This window comes from Artemia sp. Qi Xiang Cuo, chromosome 9 (genome assembly GCF_049724085.1).
Source record: "Artemia sp. Qi Xiang Cuo chromosome 9, ASM4972408v1, whole genome shotgun sequence".
Taxonomy (NCBI): domain Eukaryota; kingdom Metazoa; phylum Arthropoda; class Branchiopoda; order Anostraca; family Artemiidae; genus Artemia; species Artemia sp. Qi Xiang Cuo.
In genome coordinates this window covers 52,044,171-52,069,183 of record NC_142802.1, presented here as the reverse complement: position 1 = coordinate 52,069,183, position 25,013 = coordinate 52,044,171, and the positions used below count along the sequence as shown (strand labels likewise).

At 35.3% G+C, this 25,013-nt stretch overlaps 1 protein-coding gene across 1 annotated transcript in view; it reads right to left on the bottom strand.

Moving 5' to 3' along the window:
• Window positions 1-24,749, bottom strand: part of LOC148948783 (histone-lysine N-methyltransferase EHMT2-like) — a 71,523-nt gene extending 46,774 nt beyond the window's left edge. Inside the window, exon 1 of the mRNA XM_089094087.1 lies at window positions 24,630-24,749. Coding sequence (XP_088950213.1) covers window positions 24,630-24,673 — 44 coding nt within the window. The 5' untranslated portion in view covers window positions 24,674-24,749. The remainder of the gene's footprint in view (window positions 1-24,629) is intronic.
• Between the last annotated feature and the right edge of the window lie 264 nt (window positions 24,750-25,013).

The following is a 25,013-nucleotide window of genomic DNA, read 5'->3' as shown; positions in this document are numbered from 1 at the left end:
TTCAGAGGTGATAGGCTTGAGATTGCTTGTTCAGGATTTCGACTCTTGTGGATAGAAGAGTAACACCAAGCGTAGAAAACTATGTTGTGACCAGGATGAGCTCAGGATTGCAAAAGTCCTCTATTAGTAAAAGAGGTCCAAGGCATTCTTGGTATCCTGTTCTAAGCCTTGATATCCTGTTTTTTTTCTTAAGCTATAATAACTTCAGTGATTTAAATAATATAAATATCGCAACTTGGAATCCCACAGCGTAAAAAAAAATAAAACAACAAATACTGTATTAACATTTTCACTGACGAATTTTACGGTTTTTTTTACTGGACTTGTTAGGAGTTTCAAAATCTGACATTACAATTTACTTACTCAGGCAGGAAGGATGGAATGCGTGGGCAGGGAGTAGGGCTCATATTGAGTAAGAAAGCTGCTGAGTTTTCCTTAGATTGGGAAGGTATTAAAAATAGAATGCTAGTTGCTCATTTCAGGACTACAAAGTACAGTTTATCAATCATAGTAGCATGCGTCCCTACAGAACCCACTGATGGAGACAGTAGTGACACAGATGGATTTTACTTACAGCTACAGGACAAATAGACGAGATCCCAGGTAGAAACTTGGTATTGTTATTAAGGGGTTTTAATTTCCAGGTTAGTAGAAAAAGGGATAGATGGTATCCTTCTAACATAGTTAAATTTGTGGTAGGAAAAGAAAATATTAAAAGGTTATAGATTGCTGCAATTTTCTAGGTATAACAATCTAGTTATAACCAATACAGTACTTGATCACAAAATAGCCCATAAACTGTTATGGTACTCACATGATGGTAAGACGGCCAAGCTTATTTATTATGCTATTGTAAACAGAAGATTGGCAGGATTAATACAAGATAAGTAGAGTCCTAGGTTATACTTTCGGGCCTTTACGTTCCTTCCTGTGCTGTTTGGGGCCTTTATGTTCCTTCCTATGGTATTTGGGGCCTTTACGTTCCTTCCTGTGCTATTTGGGGGCTTTATGTTCCTTCCTGTGCTGTTTGGGGCCTGTGCGTTCCTTCCTGTGCTATTTGGAGCCTTTGCGTTCCTTTCTATGCTATTTGGGGCCTTTATGTTCCTTCCTGTGGTATTTGGGGCCTTTATGTTCCTTCCTGTGCTATTTGGGGCCTTTATGTTCCTTCCTATGCTATTTGGGGCCTTTATGTTCCTTCCTATGGTATTTGGGGACTTTGCGTTCCTTTCTGTGCTATTTGGGGCCTATATGTTCCTTCCTGTGCTATTTGGGGCCTTTATGTTCCTTCCTGTGGTATTTGGGGCCTTTATGTTCCTTCCTGTGCTATTTGGGGCCTTTATGTTCCTTCCTATGCTATTTGGGGCCTTTATGTTCCTTCCTCTGCTATTTGGGGCCTTTATGTTCCTTCCTATGCTATTTGGGGCCTTTGTGTTCCTTCCTATGCTATTTGGGGCCTTTATGTTCCTTCCTGTGCTATTTGGGGTCTTTATGTTCCTTCCTGTGCTATTTGGGGCCTTTACGTTCCCTCCCATGCTATGTTAAGGGCTTATGTTCCCTCCCATGCTATTCTAAGGGTTTATGTTCCTTGGCACCTTTGAGAAAAAGGGTTAAAGTGATTAGCAATTACGAGCGGGGATTCCCCGCTGGTTATTTTTTTTTTAATCGAAAACTAGAGATTGTCAAATTACGTATTTAGGAATTGTTTTGATTGACATTTTTGCAAAAAAGGGATAAGGAATTCGCAAATTGGACACTATGAACGATATTAATTAATGTTTTGAATAATAGGAGTGTGATTGATTCTAATTAGTGATTGGATAATTTTTTAACAAGAAAAGGCTGAAAAGTGTTTTGGGGGAGATGGGATGATTGTGTACTGTATAATACACAAGTGATGTTTGGACAGTGTTGTCAATTTAAAATAGTTTAACGTTATATTATACGAAGAAGTAAAACGAATTTTTTTTTGTTAAATAAGTAGTTCTTGTATCTTTTAAAAGAGCTTTACGGGGTTTGAGAGACTCGGTTGCCTGATTCCGTGTGGTTTTTCTTTACTTGGTGCCAGGGCTTCCACTTCTAGGGGAAAATCCCTATTTTAGGGGAAAATCACTTCTTTTAGGGACACTTATTTTGAATCTAGGGATTCAGGGGAATCTGGGGTAAATTAAGGGTTCTTAGGGATATTCAGGGAAAGTTAGATTTTTTCAAGTGAAGGCTGAAATATTCTCATAGATTGCATATGCTCAGTCTTCTTGAAAATTCTTATCTTGCAACACTGGCTTTTGTTGTGAAGATCAGCGCGAAATTTCAAACAAAGCTAAAAGCGTGGAATGACATTCATTACTCATTAGGTATTTAGTAGTTTAGGTAGCATAGTATTTAGATTATTTTTAAGCACTGTCTTTGATTGGTGTTAACTGCCGACATAAGGGAGTATTGGTTAGGCTATGAAGCAATTGTAGAATAGGAGCATGCAACCTATGCACTTACCATTAGGGATTCTTTCAATCTGGTGATGATCTCTTTCTCCTGTGTTCATCTGCAAATCCGCAGGGGACTGTCCAAATAGAGCACCAGCTGCCTTTGTAAAAAACAGCTCATGTAATTAATTCACTTTTGAGCTGAGTAGGGTGGTGCATTGACCTGAGCTGAACTAGAGTGGTGTCACCAGTAAGTGTGTTCTATGATGAGCTGTTTTGCTTAAATTCTACTTTAGCTACTTTTGGCTATCTTGGGAAAGGGTTATATTAGGAAAATGAGACTTTCAGGGATGGGTCTACAGGTTAAAGTATGTCCAAGGAAGGTATTTTGAAGTATCTACCTCCACTCCTTCTTCCTCTAGAGGGTCGTGAAATTTGCCTAAATAACAGGTCTATACCCATTGAAATTTTGACAAAACAACATTTTATCTTAATTTTCAGTTATCAGTTTCTTTTTCTCTGGCTTTAGCTCTGAAAATGCAATTTCAGTTATTTAAGCAGAATTTTAAGACATATAAATGGTTTATTTCCAAAATTTAGGAAATGTATTTGCATATCTTTAAAACCTTATAAATTGGGATTGAGCAAAGTTGTGAAGCTGAAAAAAATTTTGTTGTACTTTACTTAAGAAGAAGATCTACTTTGCAAGGTTTCACTTCTATGACTCACATATTTTTAAAGTTCATCAAAGGTCAGGACCCTCTAGAGGGAGAAGGAGTGGAGGTGGATACTTCAAAATACCTTTTCAGGACATACTTGAACCTGTAGACCCATCCCTAAAAGTTTCATTTTCCTAACCTAGCCCCTTTCCAAGATAGTCAAAAGTAGCTAAAATAGAATTTTAGTACTGTTTTTTTTTTTACAAAGGCAGCTGGTGCTCCATTTGGATGGTCCCCTGAAGATTTGCACATGACCACGGGAAAAAGAGGTCACCAGCAGATTGAAAGAATCCTGAGTCAGTGGACTTTTTAATATATCATTCTACTATAAAGCATTATCAATAAAGTCATACAGATGACTTTTTACACCTCCTGCTATTATAGAGCAAACAGAAATAAAGTCTTACAAATGACTTTTTGTTGTTTTCTCTATGTATCAGTGGGGTAATATAATTTCTTCTGTATGAAATTTTAGTGGATCATATATTAAATAAGATAACCAAAATGTCTTTTGTGTAACTTTATTTGTACTTCTTAACAATAATTTGATGTTTAAAAAGTCATACAGAAGACTTAATATCATTCTCCATCATTTCTCTAGAAATAGAAATATATAATTACAAACATACAAGGCATGAAAATTCCTTCGCAAAGCATAGCATATATTACATATGTAACCTAACCTAGGTACCTTTTTCTCCCCCTAAACCCCCAAAAACAACAGTTTAAATATTGTCAACACATTGGAAACCATGCTAAGCATTAATTACTGCATAATAGTGTCTTAAATTAACCCATACAAAATGGGTTTTCTGTTGTATCTCCAGTTTGACATATATAAAAGAGTGCATTTAACATAAAAATACCAAGGTATCTGTAGGACTTGTTCATGTTTGCTATATAATAGTACAAGGTATAAAATGTCATCTGCATTAGTTTATTCATGTTTGCTCTATAATAGTGTAAGATATAAGAAGGCATCTGTATGACTTTATTCATGTTTTCTTAATAATAGTGAGATATATAAAAAGTCATTTGTATGGCTTTATTTTTGCTGGCTCTATAATAGCATGAGGTATAAAAAGTCATTTATATGACTTTATGTATGTTTGCTCTATAAAAGAATGAGGCATAAAGTCATCAGTATGACTTTTTATCATTCTACATAATAGGAGAAAGCATTATACTTTCTTCTGTTTGACTTTATTCTGCATTCTATATAAGAGTAAATGAAAATTTTCTATTGCTCAGATATAAAAAAAATATTCTATATTGTCATATGTAGGTAACCTTGAGTGGGGTCTTGCATTGGCCTGAGCTGGACCAGAGTGGGGTCACCAGTAAATATGTTCCATGATGAGCTGTTTTTTTACAAAGGCAGCTGGTGCTCCATTTGGATGGTCCCCTGCGGATTTGCACATGACCATGGGAAAAAGAGGTCACCAGCAGATTGAAAGAATCCTGAGTGGCTTGAGTAGACCTATGCTAGAATTGTGTTAAAACTGTGGAAATAAATCTGGTCCTTAATCTATAAAACAGTGGGGATCACAGAATTTTGTCTGCAAAAAGTCAGAGTTTACATCAACATCAGTATGTGTTACCTGTGATATCTGTCTCAAAGATTATTAACATTAGCACCAAAGTGGATGTTGATACAGGCAGGATACAGGGAGGTGACCTAGGTCGATGGGTGAAAGGACAACAACTGTAATTTTTCAATGCTAAAAGTTTCTTTCAGTGTTATAAATTCTCTTCTATGATCATACACTCCAGTTAGAGCACATCTGACCTCTTTAGGAGTAAAAAAGAAAAAGTAATTCTGCTAACAAAAATGGATATTATTATTGATTTTGTGACTACAGCAATTTTAAACAGGTCAGAAGGGCTTCAATTTAATTAGGAAATAAGAAAATATGATTTAAACCATGAAAATACAATTTTCAACTTGATAAATGACCGGCAGTGATGTTTTGTCCTGACACAAAATGGAACTCTCTATTGCTTAGCTCAAAAACCAAGGCAGGAAATGACATACCAATAGATAGACCTGGATTCCAGCTATGTTCTGATCGCAGAAGCAATTACACAAAACATTTAGGGAAGTTGAAAGACTTGTTTCTAGCAAGTACGGTCCTGAACGACGCTAATCTAAGGTCACCCTCCTATACAGCATGTGACTTCTGTGCCAAAAGTTAGGGACAGATGCTGGTGCTGGTGCAAACTGTGGCTTTTTTGCAGACAAAATTTGCAGTCCATACTGTCTATAAAGGACCCTGCATTCTGTTCAAACTAGCTCTGAGTATCCTTATTTTTAATCTGATAAAAATAAAACAATAATAATTAGTTTATTCTTTTGTTCATGTCCACTGCCTGCCACTTGCCATCTTGAATCAAGTAAAATCTGCTGTTTTGCCTCGGACTGCAGCAATGTGAAAGTACCAAATAAAAGCATTTTGTTAAGCTAGGTTTAGACGAAAACTTCTTCTGTGTTGTTTTTACTTGGGTGGTCCCTCTTAGGTTAGAGGACATCAAAGCAAAGCTCTTCTAGTGAAGAATTGGGTTACAAATTTCTTTTTCCATTTAAAGTCGCATTCCAAATCTGAAGATTATCATTTATCAAGCTAGGCATACTTTGCAATGCAAACTTTTGCAATGCACCCATTGCAAATTTTTGGTCCTCCATACTGCAAACCCAAATTATACATGAGGTAATTTAAGTTAATTGAGGATATGTACGTTAATGCCCATGAGCATAGTTTAGCATGATCTAGGTATTTTTTATCCTTGTACAAGTAATTATAGAAATAGACTGGTTTTGATCACTAATAAAATACTTTTTTCTTGGGATTATAGACATGCAAAGTTCGTCTGAAAGCCAGTGTACTGACTCAGAGGAAGATAATCTTCAAATTGTGTCTATTCCTGAAAAACGAATGGATGGTGAAGATGATGATGTTCCCGAAGTTCACCTCCTGGTGACTCCCCCCCAAAAAAAAACAGGGTTCAGGTCAGAATTTCCAAAAGAAAACATATGAGCAAAAGTTTGTTGACAAGTGGCTTCAGTTACCAATGTTAAAAAATTGGATAGAGAAAAGAGTGTCAAACAAGTCAAAGAAGAAGACTTATGTATCATACTGTAAGTTCTGTTTGAAATGTGTATTGTGGGAAATCAGAGTTGACCAAGCATGTTCTGACCAAGCAGCACATAAAAGCAAGCAATGAAATTGAGACAAAGTCTGGCAGTGGCATCATTGAAAAACTTCTGACTATAGGCAGTCATTCCAAAGAAATTGAACAGCGCATCTGCATATTTTTGGCAGAACATAATCTGCCATTACGTCTTGCAGACAGCTTGATCCTTCTCCTGAGAAAATTATTTCCCAAAGACCAGGCCCTGACAGGGGTCACTCTAGGTAAACAGAAAGCTACAAATATTTTGCGACAGAATTTTTTGTTGGTGCTACAGAACCAGTTAGTCGAGTTGCTCAAAACCACTTTTTTCTCTGTGATAATTGACGAAACCACTGATCGTACTGTTGATAAGCAACTAGCTATCATTGTAATATTTTTAGTGAGAAAGATCTAAAACTTCATGTCGAAGTATTGGACATGGTCAAGTGTAGTGCTGGATTGACTCAGGGTCTGACTAACAGCATCAAACAAGTTACTGAAAAAACTTGCTTCCCTGGAAAAATATTGTTGGATTTTGTGCAGATACAACTAACGTCATGTTTGGAGCCAACAGATCTGCTTCAACACTTATGAAAGCTATGGTGCCCAACATCCTGAATGTGAAATGCTCATCCCATCTTATTCACTTATGTTCATCCTATGCATGCTTGTTACTTCCCAAGACACTAGAAGACTTGGCACAAAATATCTATACCCACTTTTCCAGAAGCGCTTCCAGGCGAGATAAGTATGCCGAATTTCAGGAATTCTTTCGATGCGAAGCACACCGAATACTTGCTCCGGGACAGACCCGTTGGTTATCCCTTCAGGCCTGCGTAAAGAGGCTTATTGAGCAACGGGTTGCTCTTATTCAGTATTTTGAGGAAACCACGTTTGACGACCCAACTGCAACAAATGACCTTATCTTTTCGACATTACAAAGCAAGTTGACTAAGCCATACCTTGAATTCATGGACTACTCTCTTGGCCTCTCCAACGAATTCAATACAGTTTTTCAATCCGAGCTCCCACTTCTCCACTCCCTAAAGGCAAGTGTCAGCAAACTTGTGAATGATGTTGCGTCTAACTTCATGAAACTGGACTATATTTGCAGTGTTGGTTCGTTTACCGAACTGAATCCTTACCTTTCAAGTGAGTACCTGCCTTTAAACCAGACATATGTGGGAATAGCTGCAACCGACTCCATGCGAGAACTCGAAAATGCTCAAGACCCAAGCGATAACATTGATCTCTTTTACCAGCCGTATCGAAAATACTATATTGTCCTAATCCAGTAGATCAAAGACCAGTTTAAGTTCGGAGACGAATTTTATGACATTTTGGCTTTAGTTGAACCAAGGAATGCAAGAAATTTGAAGCCAAAATCTCGTAAGACCACTATTTGTGAGATTTCCTATTCTAACAGAAAAGTGTTCGCTCCAGAATACGGACGTAGAATGGAGGTCACAAGCAATGACTGATGTCACTGAACTTCATTTGGGAGATGCCCAAGTTGAAGACCTGTCAGTTGACCAGTACTGGAAGAAGATACTTGGTCTGAAGACTCGTAGTGGCAAAATCAGGTACCCGGAACTGCGGAAGTGCATATCGTTGATCTTCTTGTTACCTTTTAGCAATGTTCCAGCTGAACGTTTGTTCAGCCTCCTGAAATTGATCAAAACAGACATCCGAAATAGTCTCGATAATGTCACCCTAGTCTCACTTATTCGAGTCAATTACTGGTTGAAAAACGAAGATAAAACTTCATCAACTGTCAGCATACTGAAAGCTGTCGCTGGCTTAAAGACCAAGGCAAACGCTACGTGCGATGAAGTGCTGGAGATGACACCTATTTGAAGTGTAAAAGATGTTATATGTTATCATTATCTGAAGTAAAAAATAACAATTTGATGCTGCACTGTTTGTTTCGAGTAAAGTCGTTGGAAATCTAGTGTAAAATCTAGTGGAAATCTAGTGTAGTTTTTGTATCTTTTAAAAGAGCTTTACGGGGTTTGAGAGACTCGGTTGCCTGATTCCGTGTGGTTTTTCTTTACTTGGTGCCCATTAAAAACGAAATTTTTGTGTTAAATAAGTAGTTCTTGTATCTTTTAAAAGAGCTTTACGGGGTTTGAGAGACTCGGTTGCCTGATTCCGTGTGTTTTTTCTTTACTTGGTTCCCATTAAAAACGAAATTTTTTTGTTAAATAAGTATTTCTTGTATCTTTTAAAAGAGCTTTACGGGGTTTGAGAGACTGTTGCCTGATTCCGTGTGGTTTTTCTTTACTCAGTGCCCATTAAAAACGAAATTTTTGTGTTAAATAGGTAGTTTTGTATCTTTTAAAAGAGCTTCAAGGGGTTTGAGAGACCATGGGTGCCTGTGTTCGAGATTTGCTAATTGCCTTAGTACCCATTAAAAACACTTATTTTTTGTAATATATGGAATTTTTGTATCTTGTGATAGATTTTTACTGTGGTCTAGGGAATCGGCTGTCAGATTCCTTGAGTTTTTTATTTAAATGTTGACGAAAGAAAACGAAACTTTTTTTTTATATAAGTAGTTTTTTTATCTTTTAAAAGAGCTTTTAGGGGTTTGAGATACTCTGTTGCCTGATTCCGTGTGTTTTTTCTTTACTTGGTGCCCATTAAAAACGAAATTTTTGTGTTAAATAAGTAGTTCTTGTATCTTTTAAAAGAGCTTTACGGGGTTTGAGAGACTCGGTTGACTGATTCCGTTTGGTTTTTCTTTTTAGTTGGTGCCCATTAAAAACGAAATTTTTGTGTTAAATAAGTAGTTTTTGTATCTTTTAAAAGAGCTTTAAGGGGTTTGAGAGACTCAGTAACCTGATTCCGTGTGGTTTTTCTTTACTTGGTGCCCATAAAAATCGAAATTTTTTTGTTAAATAAGTAGTTCTTGTATCTTTTAAAAGAGCTGTACGGGGTTTGAGAGACTCGGTTGCCTGATTCTGTGTGGTTTTTCTGTAATTGCTGTCCTTTAAAAACAAAATTTTTGTGTTTAATAAGTAATTATTTTATCTTTTAAAAGAGCTTTAAGGGGTTTGAGAGACTCAGTTGGCTGATTACGTGTGTTTTTTCTATACTTGGTGCACATTAAAAACGAAATTTTTGTGTCAAAAAAGTAGTTATTGCATCTTTTAAAAGAGCTTTACGGGATTTGAGAGACTCGGTTTCCTGATTCCGTGTTTTGTCTTTACTTTGTGCGCTATAATAACGTAATTAGTTTCTAATAAAAGGAGCTCTTGTAACTCTGAAATGACCTTTACGGGTCTTTTGAGACACGGCCGTCATATATCTAGTTGGGTTTATTTTATTGCTGTCATAAGAAAACGAAATTTTTGTGATTTATAAGAAGTTCTTGTTTAATTTAATAGTGCTGTACGTGGTTTTAGAGACACGGGTGGATGATTACGAATGGTTTTTCTATACTTATTGCCCATTTAAAAAACAATTTTTGTGTCAAAAAAGTAGTTCTTGCATCTTTTAAAAGAGCTTTACGGGGTTTGAGAGACTCGGTTGCCTGATTCCGTGTGGCTTTTCTTTACTTGCTGTCCATTAAAAACTAAATTTTTGTCTTAAATAAGTAGTTCTTGTATCTTTTAAAAGAGTTTTATGGGGTTTGAAAGACTCTGTTGCCTGATTCCGTGTGGTTTTTCTTTACTTGGTGCGCATTAAAAACGAAATTTTTTTGTTAAATAAGTAGTTCTTGTATCTGTTAAAAGAGCTTTAAGGGGTTTGAGAGACTCGGTTGCCTGATTCCGTGGGGTTTTTCTTTACTTGGTGCCCATTAAAAAAAATTTTGTGTTAAATAAGTAGTTCTTGTATCTTTTAAAAGAGCTTTACGGGGTTTGAGAGACTCGGTTGCATTGTATTTTCCATAATTTTCTTACAAGAAACTAGAGTTTACGGCCAAAAACCCTTATTAGCTCAGATTTTATAGAAATAGTTTTATTTTTCGATCCGAAAATAGACTAAAGTTTCAGATTTGAACCAGAGAATTGTATTTTCCATAATTTTCTTACATCTTTGGAAATCATTAACGATAACAAACATGTTTTCGACCAGATGGGTTTTTGAAAGCACATTCAGCATGGTGTGTGCTATTTTTTTTTATCATGAGCCATTTAGAGACCAATTTTATCAACTTGGAGAAAGTTTAAATAGAATTGTAACTGATATTGATATTGGTGCGTAAACTACAAACTGACAAAAAATATCAAGAACTTTTTTCTTTTAGCATTGACTTTGAAGACATTCCTTCATCTTAATTAGCTTTAGAAATATCACTCAAAATAAAACTAACCTAACAATTTTTGATTTGTCGAATTTTTAGCAAACAAAAGGATTGTAACACCCGATTGGCTCGTTTGTATTCAATTTCAAGCCAGTGAAAGGAAGGAAACGTCTTTGAGTCACATTTAAAAAAAAAAAGTAAATTAAATTTATCATTGAAATTATTTTCTACAATAGCATAACTATCATGTGACTTGATACTTTGAAATTATTTAATTTCAATAAACTATTTCTAATGAAGCATTTCAAGTCACCTGTTTACCGGGTACTAAATAACTACCATTTTTACCCCCCTCAAAACTTAATTTACCCCACACGTACCATTTTTTCGCATCAGCCACAAAACTCAATTCCTCCTGGAATTATTTAAACTAAATACTTACCCCCGCCTCTCACAGAAAGTTCAGAAAGACACAAAAAGCTATTTTAAAAGGTATAAGAATTATTTATTTAACAGAAATCCTCGCTTTTTGAATGGCCAACAAGTAAAGAAAAAATCAAAAAGAATAAAACAACAGAGTCTCTCAAACCCCGTAAAGCTATTTTAAAATGTATAAGAATTATTTATTTAACAGAAATCCTCGCTTTTTGAATGGCCGCCAAGTAAAGAAAAAATCACACAGAATAAAACAACAGAGTCTCTCAAACCCCGTAAAGCTATTTTAAAATGTATAAGAATTATTTATTTAACAGAAATCCTCGCTTTTTGAATGGCCGCCAAGTAAAGAAAAAAATCACACAGAATAAAACAACAGAGTCTCTCAAACCTCGTAAAGCTATTTTAAAATGTATAATAATTATTTATTTAACAGAGATCCTCGCTTTTTGAATGGCCACCAAGTAAAGGAAAAATCACACAGAATAAAACAACAGAGTCTCTCAAACCCCGTAAAGCTATTTTAAAATGTATATGAATTATTTATTTAACAGAAATCCTCGCTTTTTGAATGGCCACCAAGTAAAGAAAAATCACACGGAATAAAACGACAGAGTCTCTCAAACCCCCTAAAGCTATTATAAAAGGTATGAGAATTATTTATTTAACAGAAATCTTCGTTTTTTGAATGGTCGACAAGTAAAAAAAAAAAGCTAGATGAATGAATCAAACGATTCTATCCACCCTCTTAAATCTATAATACAAGGTATTAGGATAGATTTTCTTACCGGACTCATCGTTTTTTGCGTGGTCGCCTAGTAAAGAAAAAATACATAAGACTATAATGTCGGAGACTCTTAAACTCCAAAAGGATTTATCAGATGTTAAAATGATTATTTATATAAATGAAATAAAAACTTTTTGAATGGCCATCAAGTAAAGAAAAAAATCACACAGAATAAAACAACAGAGTCTCTCAAACCCCGTAAAGCTATTTTAAAAGGTATAAGAATTATTTATTTAACAGAAATCCTCGCTTTTTTAATGGCCACCAAGTAAAGAAAAAATCACACCGAATAAAACAACAGAGTCTCTCAAACCCCGTAAACCTATTTTAAAATGTATAAGAATTGTTTATTTAACAGAAACCCTCGCTTTTTGAATGGCCGCCAAGTAAATAAAAAATCAAAGAGAATAAAACAGCAGAGTCTCTCAAACCCCGTAAAGCTATTTTAAAAGATATAAGAATTATTTATTTAACAGAAATCCTCGCTTTTGAATGGCCACCAAGTAAAAAAAAAATCACACAGAATAAAACAACAGAGTCTCTCAAACCCCGTAAAGCTATTTTAAAATGTATGAGAATTATTTTTTTAACAAAACTCCTCGCTTTTTGAATGACCACCAAGTAAAGAAAAAAATCACACAGTATAAAACAACAGAGTCTCTCAAACCTCGTAAAGCTATTTTAAAATGTATAAGAATTATTTATTTAACAGAAATCCTCGCTTTTTGAATGACCACCAAGTAAAGAAAAAATCAGACGGAATAAAACAACAGAGTCTTTCAAACCCCGTAAAGCTATTTTAAAAGGAATAAGAATTATTTATTTAACAGAAGTTCACACTTTATGAATGACCGCCAAGTAAAGAAAAAATAACAAAAAATAAAACGACATAGTCTCTCAAACCCCGTAAATCTATTTTAAAATGTATAAGAATTATTTATTTAACAAAAATCATCGCTTTTTGAATTGCCACCAAGTAAAGAAAAATTAACTACGAATAACTTTTCCGATCTTAATGAACATCGTTAAGCTGTTTCAAAAGGTATCAAAATCACTTATTTCTGAGAAATTCTCGCTTATTCTGTGGTCACCAATTGAATTCGAAATAAATAAGACAACATTGTAAGAAATTTGCAATCCCCGTCAAGCTCTTTTAGTAGGTATAAGAATTATTTATTTAACAGAAATCCTCGCTTTTTGAATGGACACCAAGTAAAGAAAAAATCAAACGGAACAAAACATCAGAGTCTCTCCAACCCTGTAAAGCTATTTTAAAATGAAAAAGAATTATTTATTTAACAGAAATTCTAGCTTTTTAAATGGCTACCAAGTAAATAAAAAGTCACACAGTATAACACCACAGAGTCTCTCAAACCCCGTAGACCTTTTTTAAAATGTATAAAAAATATTTTTCTAACTTAAGTTCTGACTTTTTGAATGTCAGCCTTGTAAATAAACAATCACAAAGAATCAAACAACAGAGTCTCTCAAACCCCGTAAAGCTATTTTAAAAGGTATAAGAATTATTTATATAACAGAAATCCTCGCTTTTTGAATGACCACCAAGTAAAGAAAAAATCACACAGAATAAAACAACAGAGTCTCTCAAACCCCGTAAAGCTATTTTAAAAGGTATAAGAATTATTTATCTAACAGAAATCCTCGCTTTTGAATGGCCACCAAGTAAAGAAAAATCACACAGAATAAAACAACAGAGTCTCTCAAACCCCGTAAAGCTATTTTAAAATATATAAGAATTATTTATTTAACAGAAATCCTCGCTTTTTGAATGGCCACCAAGTAAAGAAAAAATCACACCGAATAAAACAACAGAGTCTCTCAAACTCCGTAAAGCTATTTTAATTGGTATAATAATTATTTTTTTAACATAGATCTCCGTTTTTTGAATGGCCATCAAGTAAAGAAAAAAACACACAGAATAAAACGACAGAGTCTCTCAAACCCCGTAAAGCTATTTTAAAATGTATAGGAATTATTTATTTAACAGATATTCTTGCTTTTTGAATGGTCACCAAGTCAGGAAAAAATCACACAGAATAATACAACTGGGTCTCTCAAACCCCTTAAAGCTATTTTAAAATGTATAAGAATTATTTATTTAACAGAAATCCTCGCTTTTTGAATGGCAAAAGCGTTTAGAATTACACGTTTCCATTCCTTTGTTTTCATAATTCAGATAATGCGCTTGCCAAATGATGTTTTGAAATCGCTCCCTCTTGTAAAAAGGTTAAACACAGATGGTTCTATTTAAGCTGATAAAGAAAGCTCATTTTAAACGCACGATGGGAAAATGAAATTTTTTTGAATGAAAAGAACTGTTTCAGGACAATTACAATCGTAACCAAAGGAGGGGGGGGGTGATTTTATTTAAATGGAAAAAAATAGCATACTTTGCGTTTTCTATCGAATATACTCGTCATATTTTAAGGTTTTGTATTGTTGGAGGGGGAGGGGGCTAAGTCCCCCTGAAATTTGAATGAAACGAACTTGTGTGGGGAATCCCCGTTTTAGCCCAGAAACCTGTCTGGTTGGCCCCGAAAACCTGTCTGGTTGGCCCAGAAACCTGTCTGGTTGAAAAACTTAGAGTTGAAACAAATTTGTGTGGGGAATCCCCGTTCATACTGCTATCTTTTTTGCAATGTTTAGGAACAGGAGGGGAATCCCCACTCGTTTGGAATGGTACCAATGGGGCTTGAGCAAATAGCACTTAGTTTCATAACGTGTTTAATCACGTGTAGAGGTCCCATAGAATAACAATGAAAGGAACATAAGCCAAGCAAATCCATTGTCTCTGCAAATAACATGGAGATTCCTAGGGGCGTGAGCAAATAGCATAGGAATTCCTAGGGGCGTGAGCAAATTCCATAGATACTTACTACTCTCAAAGACGTTTCGTTCTTTTCACTGGCTTGAAATTGCATACAAACGAGCCAATCAGGTGTTACAATCCTTTTGTTTGCTCAAAATTCGACAAAGCAACGACGGTTTGGCTAGTTTTATTTTGCGTGATATTTCTAAAGCCAATTAAGATGAAGGAATGTCTTCAAAGTCAATGCTAAAAGAAAAAAGTTCTGGATATTTTTTGTCAGTTTGTAGTTTACGCACTAATATCAATATCAGTAACGATTCTATTTGAACTTTCTCCAAGTTTATCAAATTGGTCTCTAAAGGGTTCATGATAATAAAAAAAATAGCGCACGCTATGCTGAATGTGCTTTCAAAAACCCATCTGGTCGAAAACATGTTTGTTATCGTGAATGATTTCCAAAGATGTAAGAAAATTATGGAAAATACAATTCTCTGGTTCAAATCTGAAACTTTAGTCTATTTTCGGATCGAAAAATAAAACTATTTCTATAAAATCTGAGCTACTAAGGGTTTTTGGCCGTAAACTCTAGTTTCTTGTAAGAAAACTATGGAAAATACAATGCAACAAAGTCTCTCAAAACCAGCAAAGATATTTTAACAGATACAATAACTACTTATATAACAAAAAAATTTTGTTTTTAATGGGAAAAAAGTAAAAAAAAACCCCACTGAATCAGGAAACTGAGTCTCTCCGACCCCGAAAAACTCTTTTAAAAGATACAAAAAATACTTATTAAACACAAAAATTTCGTTTTTAATGAGCACCAAGTAAAGAAAAACCACACGGAATCAGGCAACCGAGTCTCTCAAACCCCGTAAAGCTCTTTTAAAAGATATAAAAACTAATTATTCAACACAAAATTTCAGTTTTTATTGGGCACCAAGTAAAGAAAAACCACAAGGAATCAGGCAACCGAGTCTATCAAACTCCGTAAAGCTCTTTGAAAAGGTACAATAACTAATTATTTAACACAAAAATTTCGCTTTTAATGGGCACCAAGTAAAGAAAAACCACACGGAATCAGGGAACAGAGACTCTCTCAAACCCCGTAAAGCTCTTTTAAAAGATACAAGAATTACTTATTTAACACAAAAATTTCGTTTTTAACGGGTACCAAGTAAATAAAAAACCGTGTTAGAATTGATACATTGGCCCCTTACCTGTCTTATATTTTTTATAAAAGCCTCTTAATCATCTGTGAAATCCATTTGCTTTCATCAAATACATCTAGTCTAATTTGGCCAAAAAAAAAAGAAAAAGAAATTCTTCAAAGCGTTTAGAATTACATGTTTCCATCCTTTTGTTATCTTAACTCCGATAAGACGCATGCCAATGTTGTTTTGAAATCGTCCCAACATGGATGGTTTTATTCAAACCGGAAAAAAATAGCACATTTTAGATGGACGACGGGAAAAAGGATATTTTTGAACAAAATAACTAAACAGTAAGGAATTATGGTCATAACACAGCAATGGAGGAGGGGGTTTTTGTTTTACATAATAGAAAAAACCATACTTAGCGTTTTCTAACGACTATGCACATCATATTTTAAGGGTTTGTATTGTTGGAGGGGAGGAAGTCCCCCTGAAATTTGAATTTATCTGGAAATAAATCCAGTAAACTATACTCACATTTAAAATAGAAATATCCATTGTTTTCAAAGTTAATAAAATTCAGTGTAGGATGTTCGATATGCTGAAACATAATGAAAATTAAATTGTAGTGCATGAACATTTTATACGGGATTTCAATGACGAATTGTTATGCGATTCTCTGATTGGCTGCCTAAAAAACAGGTGTCAGCTCGAAAAAAACACTCTGGTTGAAAAACTTGGAGTTGAAACAAATTTGTGTGGGGAATTCCCCGTTCATACTGCTATCTTTTTTGCAATGTTTAGGAACAGGAGGGGAATCCCCGCTCGTTTGGAATGGTACCAACGGGGTATAAGCAAATAGCATGTAGTTTCATAACGTTTTTAATCACGTGTAGAGGTCCCATAGAATAAAAATGGAAGGAACATAGCGCTATAGAATAGCATGGAAGGGAATATAAGTCCTTATAATAGCATGGGAGGGAACATAAACCCTTAGAATAACATGGGAGTGAACATAGTCGACTAGAATCCATAAGTACATGCTCTGGAAAGACGCCAAGAAACATAAGGCAAGCAAATCCATAAGTACATGCTCTGGAAATGTTTTTCCTATAGGGGCAAGCAAATAGAATAGGAATTGCTATTGGGGCAAGCAAAATGGTACTTAGATAACTACAAAGATACTAGAGTATACAGGAGTGGTGTTACTGATGTTAAAAGTTAAAAGAAACACCTGGAAGTGTCTAGGATTAAAATTAAGATGAAATTTAAGAAGGGTAACTACCTTCCGAGAAGAGTTTAAATTAAAAGAGTCCAAAATTGGATAGAAGATGAACGGAATAACTTTAGAAAAATTTGTAAAGTAGCAGATGCTGTCTTACGCAAATAAAGTTAGAAACGCAGCTAGGAATATAAGTGGAAATGCTTTACGTATAGCAGAGAAGAGGAGGGGCTTGTGCAAGAAGCATTTGATTCAAAAGCCATATGAAAATAAGAAAAATGTATGGAAAGTAGAGAAAGTATTCAAATACGAGTTAAGGAGGTGTGAAGTGGAGGCCATGGATGAAATTGCGGAAGATATAGAAGATGCAGCCAGACGGAATAATAGTAAAATTACTCAGCAGCAACATTTTAAGAAATTTGAAATAAACTTCTTGTGAATTATTATCTCAATTAATCAGTAGTTGTACCGAACCAATCGTGCTCAAATCCTCCTCAGGGCAATACTGTGGTGTTTCTTCTGTGGATGGTGAAACTTTCCCCACAGGAGAGTGCAGACGGTCTTTTATCATTGTAATATCCTTTCTTGTTTAAGTTTAAAGCGTATTCCAATAGACAATGCTAAGAAGTCTTCCCAAAAAAATGTTCCCCATAACCCCACCCCACAGCCCTGTGCAATTAAGAATCATTTGGGCGGGGCCAGATCCTTATCACAGATGTCAAATGATGGTTTCGATCCTGAGAACAGGACACTGATCAATGTAGAAGTTGATGCCGCAATAAATTATGAAGATGGGTTTCAAGGTAATCTATCTAGAAGCTCTAAAAAAAGGAAAAAAATCTCCCCAATCAAAAGCATTTCCCCTCTCCCCGCCCAAGATCCTCCCTCCCAAAAATTAGGAATTTACCTTAAAATTTCTCCTATTACCCCCTTTGAAATAAAAAAGATTACTGCAATAAGAGTTGCAATTTTCAAATTGCTAAAATCAATGTTCTCTCTTAATATTCACCATGATGGATCTCTGCTAATAGCTGTCAAAGATCAAAAATCAGTAGAAAGAATAATTAACCTAAAATCCCTTCTGAATACCCCAATTAATGCATCTAAATGGAACCCAAACCAATCCCCAACAAAAATAGTATTTTATAATGTTCCCCCAGAAATACCCATTCAGGAGTTAAAAGAAGGGCTCTCAGATAGGGCAGGCAACACAATCCCAGTTGAAGATGTTACCCAACTTGGTAAACATTCCTCTAATGGCCTAAAAACAAGTAGATCCTTCTTATTTAAACTGAAGGAAAAAAATTAATATCCCAGAAAAGTTATTCCTATTTGGGCAAATCAAACCGCACAAGGAATACAAACCAAAGCCTATCCAGTGTCAGAAGCGTCTCAAACTGGGACACACAACAAACAAATTCAATGAAATTCTCCTAGAGTGTAGTAATTGTAAAGCATTCCATCCTAAAGAGTTGAAAACTTGCAACAACACTCAGCCTACATGTATCAATTGCAAAGGCCCACATGAATCTACCAATAAATCACTATGCCTTGCATATAAGAAAAGAGCATTAACATTCCAAATAACAACAGAAAAGGACATTCCATACCCTTTCGCAGAAATGGAATCAAATGCTGCCGAACAATCCTAAATAAAGCCCGTAATAAAACCAACCAAATCCCCTACGTCCAGCGCCCCCCAGGCCGCAAGTCCCCCGTCTAAAACACCATCCTCAACGCCCCCTCGCTCACATCCCAATCAGAAGGAATCACCAAGTCAACAAGCCTCCTTGTCCGGTGAGATGAGGTCAGCCTGGCCCTCCCTCCCAAGAAGAAACAAACCAGAAACACTACCAGAAATTAATCCCTTGACTGACAAACAGGATGCACAACCAAACATGCAATTCCCAAATATATGCTTATTCATTCTAGACTGTAATGCAGTACAGGCCATGAACATACATCAACTAGAGAAAACAAAAATCATTGCAGAATTGGCAAAAATCTACATCCCTGATGATATGCTCATTCAAGCAAAAAAAGATCTTGCTTTACTTTTAAGAAAGCTGAATATTGATACATAGTCATATGAAAAATAAATCATCAACACAACACATATCAATACTCCAGTAGAAAGTAAAACCACTTATTAAAAATAAGTTGAGTGAACGAATATTTTTGATGGTTAATAAAGTTATAGATATTTCTTGCCTCCATGGAACTCAATTAAACCAAAATCTTCAAACTAATTACCTAGGATATACTATCCTGAAAAGAGATAGATCATCAGAGAGAAAGGGAGGTGGTGTAGCTTTATTAGTTAAGAATAATATAAAATTCTTTGGCATCAATTTTCTAAATTTTGCAAGTGATGTTGATGCAATCGGTATCAGTGTTTGGCTGAATAATTTAAAAATCTACATAATAAGCTGTTATAGCGCCAATGGCCAAACTACAAATGCCTTGGATTTCTTTAAATATACAAATAATTCTAATATGTTAAAAAATATCATTATTTGTGGAGATTTCAATGCCCACAGCCTTTTGTGGGGGAATAAACCAGCAAATAAAGCTGGTAAATTGATTGAGCATATGACTTCAAATAATACTGAATTAGCTGTTGCTACCCCTCCAAACCTGAATACATATTTCAACCCCAAAAGTGGCAGATTCTCCACAATTGACCTACAAATTGTGTCATTAAACATTTTGAATAAAATTTATATATATAAAATTGATAGTCTATGTACTGACCAATTTGCTATAGTTTGCTCCCTAAATGAACCCGCTGAAACTCTATGACATACCTCCAAATGTATCAACACTAAAGCAAATTGGTCTATGTTCCAAAATAAGCTAAATAATGAAATTACAAGTTTCACCCAAAATTCGTGCATTTCAAACACAACAGTTGACACACATGCTGAATTCTTGGTATCTTTACTAATAAATACAGCTAATCATGCTATCCCCAGGACAACACCCAAGAAAACCTTCCCTAAACACATTCCTAAAGCATGGTGGACAAATGAGTGCCAAAAGAAATGGAGAACAAAAAAGGCAGCTAGGAGAGCATTCATAAAAAACCATCACCTACTACATATTTAAAACAATTAAAAGCAGAATCTAATCTAAAAAGGACTATAATAGATGCTAAATATAAATACTGGAATAATTTTGCAAATAATCTCTCCAGAGAAACACATGAGCCAATTATACATAAATTCATAAGCCATATCTGTGGGAAAAAGACTTCCCCCAACCCACTCCTGTATGAGCTTATACATAATAATACTCATTATGACAATGATAATGAAAAAGCTAAGCTATTTATAACTCTTTTTGATAATAAGCTAACATCAAATAATCGAAGAAAAATGTCCACAATTCCTTTGAACCCTAGTTACCAACCACGCCCGGGATCCGAATACATAACTATTTCATTTTCAATACAGGAAATGAATACTGCAATACATCATATTAGGACCAAAACTAGCGGCAGCTATGACAATATACACCCTACATGGATAAAGAAACTCACCCCTTCACACAAACAGGAACTGCTAAATTGTTATAATCACGCTTGGGCATCTTCTATGTTCCCCAATATATGGAAATTTTCGTCCCTCCTACCAATCCTAAAGAAAAATAAACCCAAAGATAACCCTGAGTCCTATTGGCCCATAATGATTACTCCTGTGATGGGTAAAATAATGGAGAAAATGATCTATTACAGACTCCTCTGGTTTGTTTAAAAAAAAATAATATGATCCCTCACACTCAAACTGGATTCAAGAAACACCACTCCTCAACAGATGCTTTCATTTTGCTAACAAACGCAATAAATGAATCATTCTCAAAAAATAATGTCCTAGTTGCAGCTTTCCTAGATTTTGAAGGGGCATATGACAATGTGAACCACCAAATCCTATTAAACAAACTTGCAAACCTTGGACTTCCCTCCTAGCTAGTATCTTTCATAAAATCCTTCATAGAAGTGCGAAGTTTCATTGTTTGTGTTGGTTCAGCCTCTTCACCCCAAAAGACATTAACCAAAGGCCTACCTCGGGGAGCAGTCCTCAGTTGCCTCCTCTTTGCCATATATATCTGTGACATGAGCCTCCCCCACACGAATCTACAATATGCTGACAATCTGGTGCTATGGTCATCTGGCAACACCTTTGAGATAGCACAGTCAAATCTGCAAAAGTCACTTTTCAAATTTGAAAAATTCTCTCAACATTCAGATTTACCCATTGCACCTACCAAGTCAAAAATAATCCAATTTCATCGAAAGCGAAACCATGTTAATGCAAAACTAACTCCAAATGGAACAACTATTTCAGAAGATAACCATATTAATTACCTAAGTCTCATGCTTGACCAAAAACTAATTTCCACCTCCACATTTCAAACACAATAAAAAAATGCTATAGAAAAACAACTACACTAAAAAGACGTCTTTCCACACCCTGGGGCTGTAAGGAGAAAACCTTACTCTAGTTTTATATATCACATATAAGACCCCATATTGACTATGGGCTCATCGTCTATGGTGCATGTGCAAAGACCCAGATGCGAAAAAATTGAAACAACACAAAATGATATAATATGTCTCATATTTGGTCTTAGGAAACCCACAAGCACCAAATTTCTGCTTATGGAGAGTGGATTAACCACAATAAGGGAGAGACTTAGCTTTCTCTTGACAAAACATCTTACAAAAATTGAATCAAATAGCTCATACACTCTACATAATTGGTTAAGAAATCCAGCCATGTATAGAGGCATTCAAGATGAGTATGCCAATATTCAGAAGAAGTTCCCTGTACCGGCAAAGTCTATTGCACCTACTTTCTCCCAATCCCCTCCATGGAATTGGTCAATTCCCTTATTAAATACTGATTTCTCAAAGTGGAATAAAGATTTAACCCCCATTGCTTTTGTCCAGAAAAAATTTGCTGAATTTAATACAATTACCTATAAAAACCAATTCCAAATATTTGTTGATGGGTCAAAAATGAATGAGAAGGTAGCAAGTGGTGCTTTCCTTCCTCACCTGAAAATTGCAATGGGCGAGAGATTATATAATAATGTATCTATAATGTCTGCTGAGTTAAATGCCATATTCATGGCATTAGAACACCTTAAGGAAAACCAACCTTTGATTGCAAATTCAAATAATATTATAGTATATTCCGACTCTTTATCAAGCATTTGCTTGCAGTTGCTTGGCTCAGCTCCTCAGTATAAGTTGGACATTGACACTTATCATTGTCTCAGAATTATAGATAATCTTGCTTCAAGTGGCATAAGAACTTATTTTCAGTACATTCCTAGCCACTCTGGTATAAGTGGTAATCATCAGGTTGATGAAATAGCAAAAAATGCTATAAATATTGACCAGCCAATTGGGAGACCAATCCCGATTAGAGATATTTATTTATGGAGACTATCATATACTAATATTGATAACAATAATCCTATCCTTTCCCCCTTACCCAATAAGTATTTTTCTTAGATTTACCATAGAATTAGGTCTTGAACAAATGGACTATATTTTACTGCATTCTCGTATAAGTTTCCTAATTCAAGGGGTTAAATTCCCCTGTCCCCTCTTTGCAGGCATTGTAATATGAATAATGAAACAATTGACCATTGCCTATTTGAATGTAATATGCTGACGTCTGCACAACATACTATGCTTTGTAAACAGCTAAAATACTTCAAACCCCACAAAATCTCACTATCAGCCAAGAGCCTATCCAACTATACATCCACACTGAGTATAGAATTCGACATCTCTCATCTTATATTTGAACTCCTAGAGCCAAAAGACCAACTGAAAGATATCGGAAAATATCCAATAAATATGAAAAAATCAAACTAGTAATTCAGCAGCCCACAGAGTGAATCAAAAGGAAAAGGGCTAAATAGCATTACTGAAAAGCCCGCCTGCTGTTAAATAGAAGAGAGAGAGAGAGTAAAATACTCCATTAGCATGAAAAAGCTGAAAGTGAACAGTAAATTTAGACTTGTCCTAGTTAAAGATAGGAACTGGGTACAATTAGTAATAAGGAAAGAGTCAAAGAGAGATGGACAAAACATTTTGAGAATATGCTAAACCAAACTCTCTTTGTCTCCGAGCCCCTCTGTAAGAAAGGTGATAAGAGTGAGTGTGGGAATTACAGAGGCATTAGCCTGATTTCTGTAAGAAACAAATTACATAGTATGATGATGCTTTTAGACTTAGAGTTGCTGTTGAAAAAGTTTTAAGAGAGGAACAGTGCGGTTTAAGGAAGGGAAAGGATGCATCAACCAAATTTCTGCTCTTAGATTAATGATTGGAAAGTGCCTCAGTCATCAGACCCCTTTAGCACTTAGCTTTATAAATTATGAGCAAGCAATTGATTCAGCCTATTGAAAAGCTGTATCCAAGGTCCTATTCCTGTATGGTATATCAGGTAAATAGATTAAACTGATTAGCGTTATGTACAAGAATACTATTGCTGCTGTTAAGGTGAGATGAGTTTAATGCCTGGATTTGTACTGAATAAGGAGTTTAGCAGGATTATAGTTCTATCCCAATTTTTAAAGATCATTTTGATGGACTTTGTCCAAAGGAATATGGTGAAGGCTGGAAACAAATGGGAAAAATAAAGCTATCTTAGTTTTTGACAATCCAGATGACTTAAGCATCATAGATGAAAATGATAGCAAAATGAATGATTTTTCAGAGTCTACAGCACAAGAATAGACTTGAAAACTAATATTGACAAAACTAAATCGCTTAGACTGGGAAAAAGTGAAGGTAAAGAGGTGAAGATGGGTAACAAGAAGGTCGAGCAAGTGGATGATGGATGCAGTAAAGATGTTAAAACTAAAATAGCCAACGGTTTTTTGTTTTTTTCAGAGCTGAAAGGAGTTTGGAAGAATAGGAAGATAGGTCTGCAAACCAAGATTAGAATATTGGAAGCTACAGTGACGATAGACGTCAAGCATGGTTCTGAAATCTGGGCAATTCGAAAGACAGAAGAAGATTTATTAGATGTTTTCCAGAGGAATTTTCTACAGATTGTTTTGGGAATCTGTCAGACTGACCATATTTCAAACAGTAAGCTGTACAAAAGATGTGGTTCTATCCTGCTTTCTAGGACTATAATGACAGAAAGGTTGAGATGGCTAGGACACGTTGTTATGCAGATGAAAGATGAGAGATTGCCAAATATTGTCCTTTTTGCCAAGTGGAGGTGAGTGGAGTTTGTCTGGGACAAGGCAGATTTTATCTGCTGACCACATACCTCTGGATACGGGTTTTCCCTAACCAAACGCTCCATTACAAAAGTGGCCTCAACCTCATGAGGCAGGTGGAGCCCATTCCAAAGATTTCAGTATCTATGTTTCACCTAGATTGGGAAACAAACTATGCTTCCAAAACTAGACAGACCTAAACCAAACTAGAACTCTTATGTAAAAAATTTCCATCTTATAAACTCATTTTTACCCTTTTTAATGGCTCTCACTTTCGATTAATTTAAATAGTATATTGAAACTAAATCAACTACCATAAAAAGGCAAACATAAGCAAGCAATCACATAAGCAACTATATAAAAGGCAAGCATGCAAGACAACATTCTTCACCTGCTAGATACATTACTTGACTCCTGAGATAGGTTTATCTGCATACTTAATATACAACCACCAAAGAAAAATCAGAATATTAGATTTCCAGATGATTCAAGGGTTGGATGCATTAGGAGTCTGAAATGAAGAGAAAAAATCATCTAATTAAACAAAAATACCTGTAGCAAAATGGACAGCTAACAGGGCTAATAATAACAACATTATCAAAATAAATAAATGAAAAAAGCAAAGGGTATTGAAATCTGTTCCTTGTTTAAAAGGTGCTAACCAAAGATATTGATAGTCCCTTCACTAAACCATTGTGGGTGGGCAAAAAACTCAGACATATAACGATGATACAATATTAGAATCTGACTGTTTTTGTTCAGTATTATCATAAGA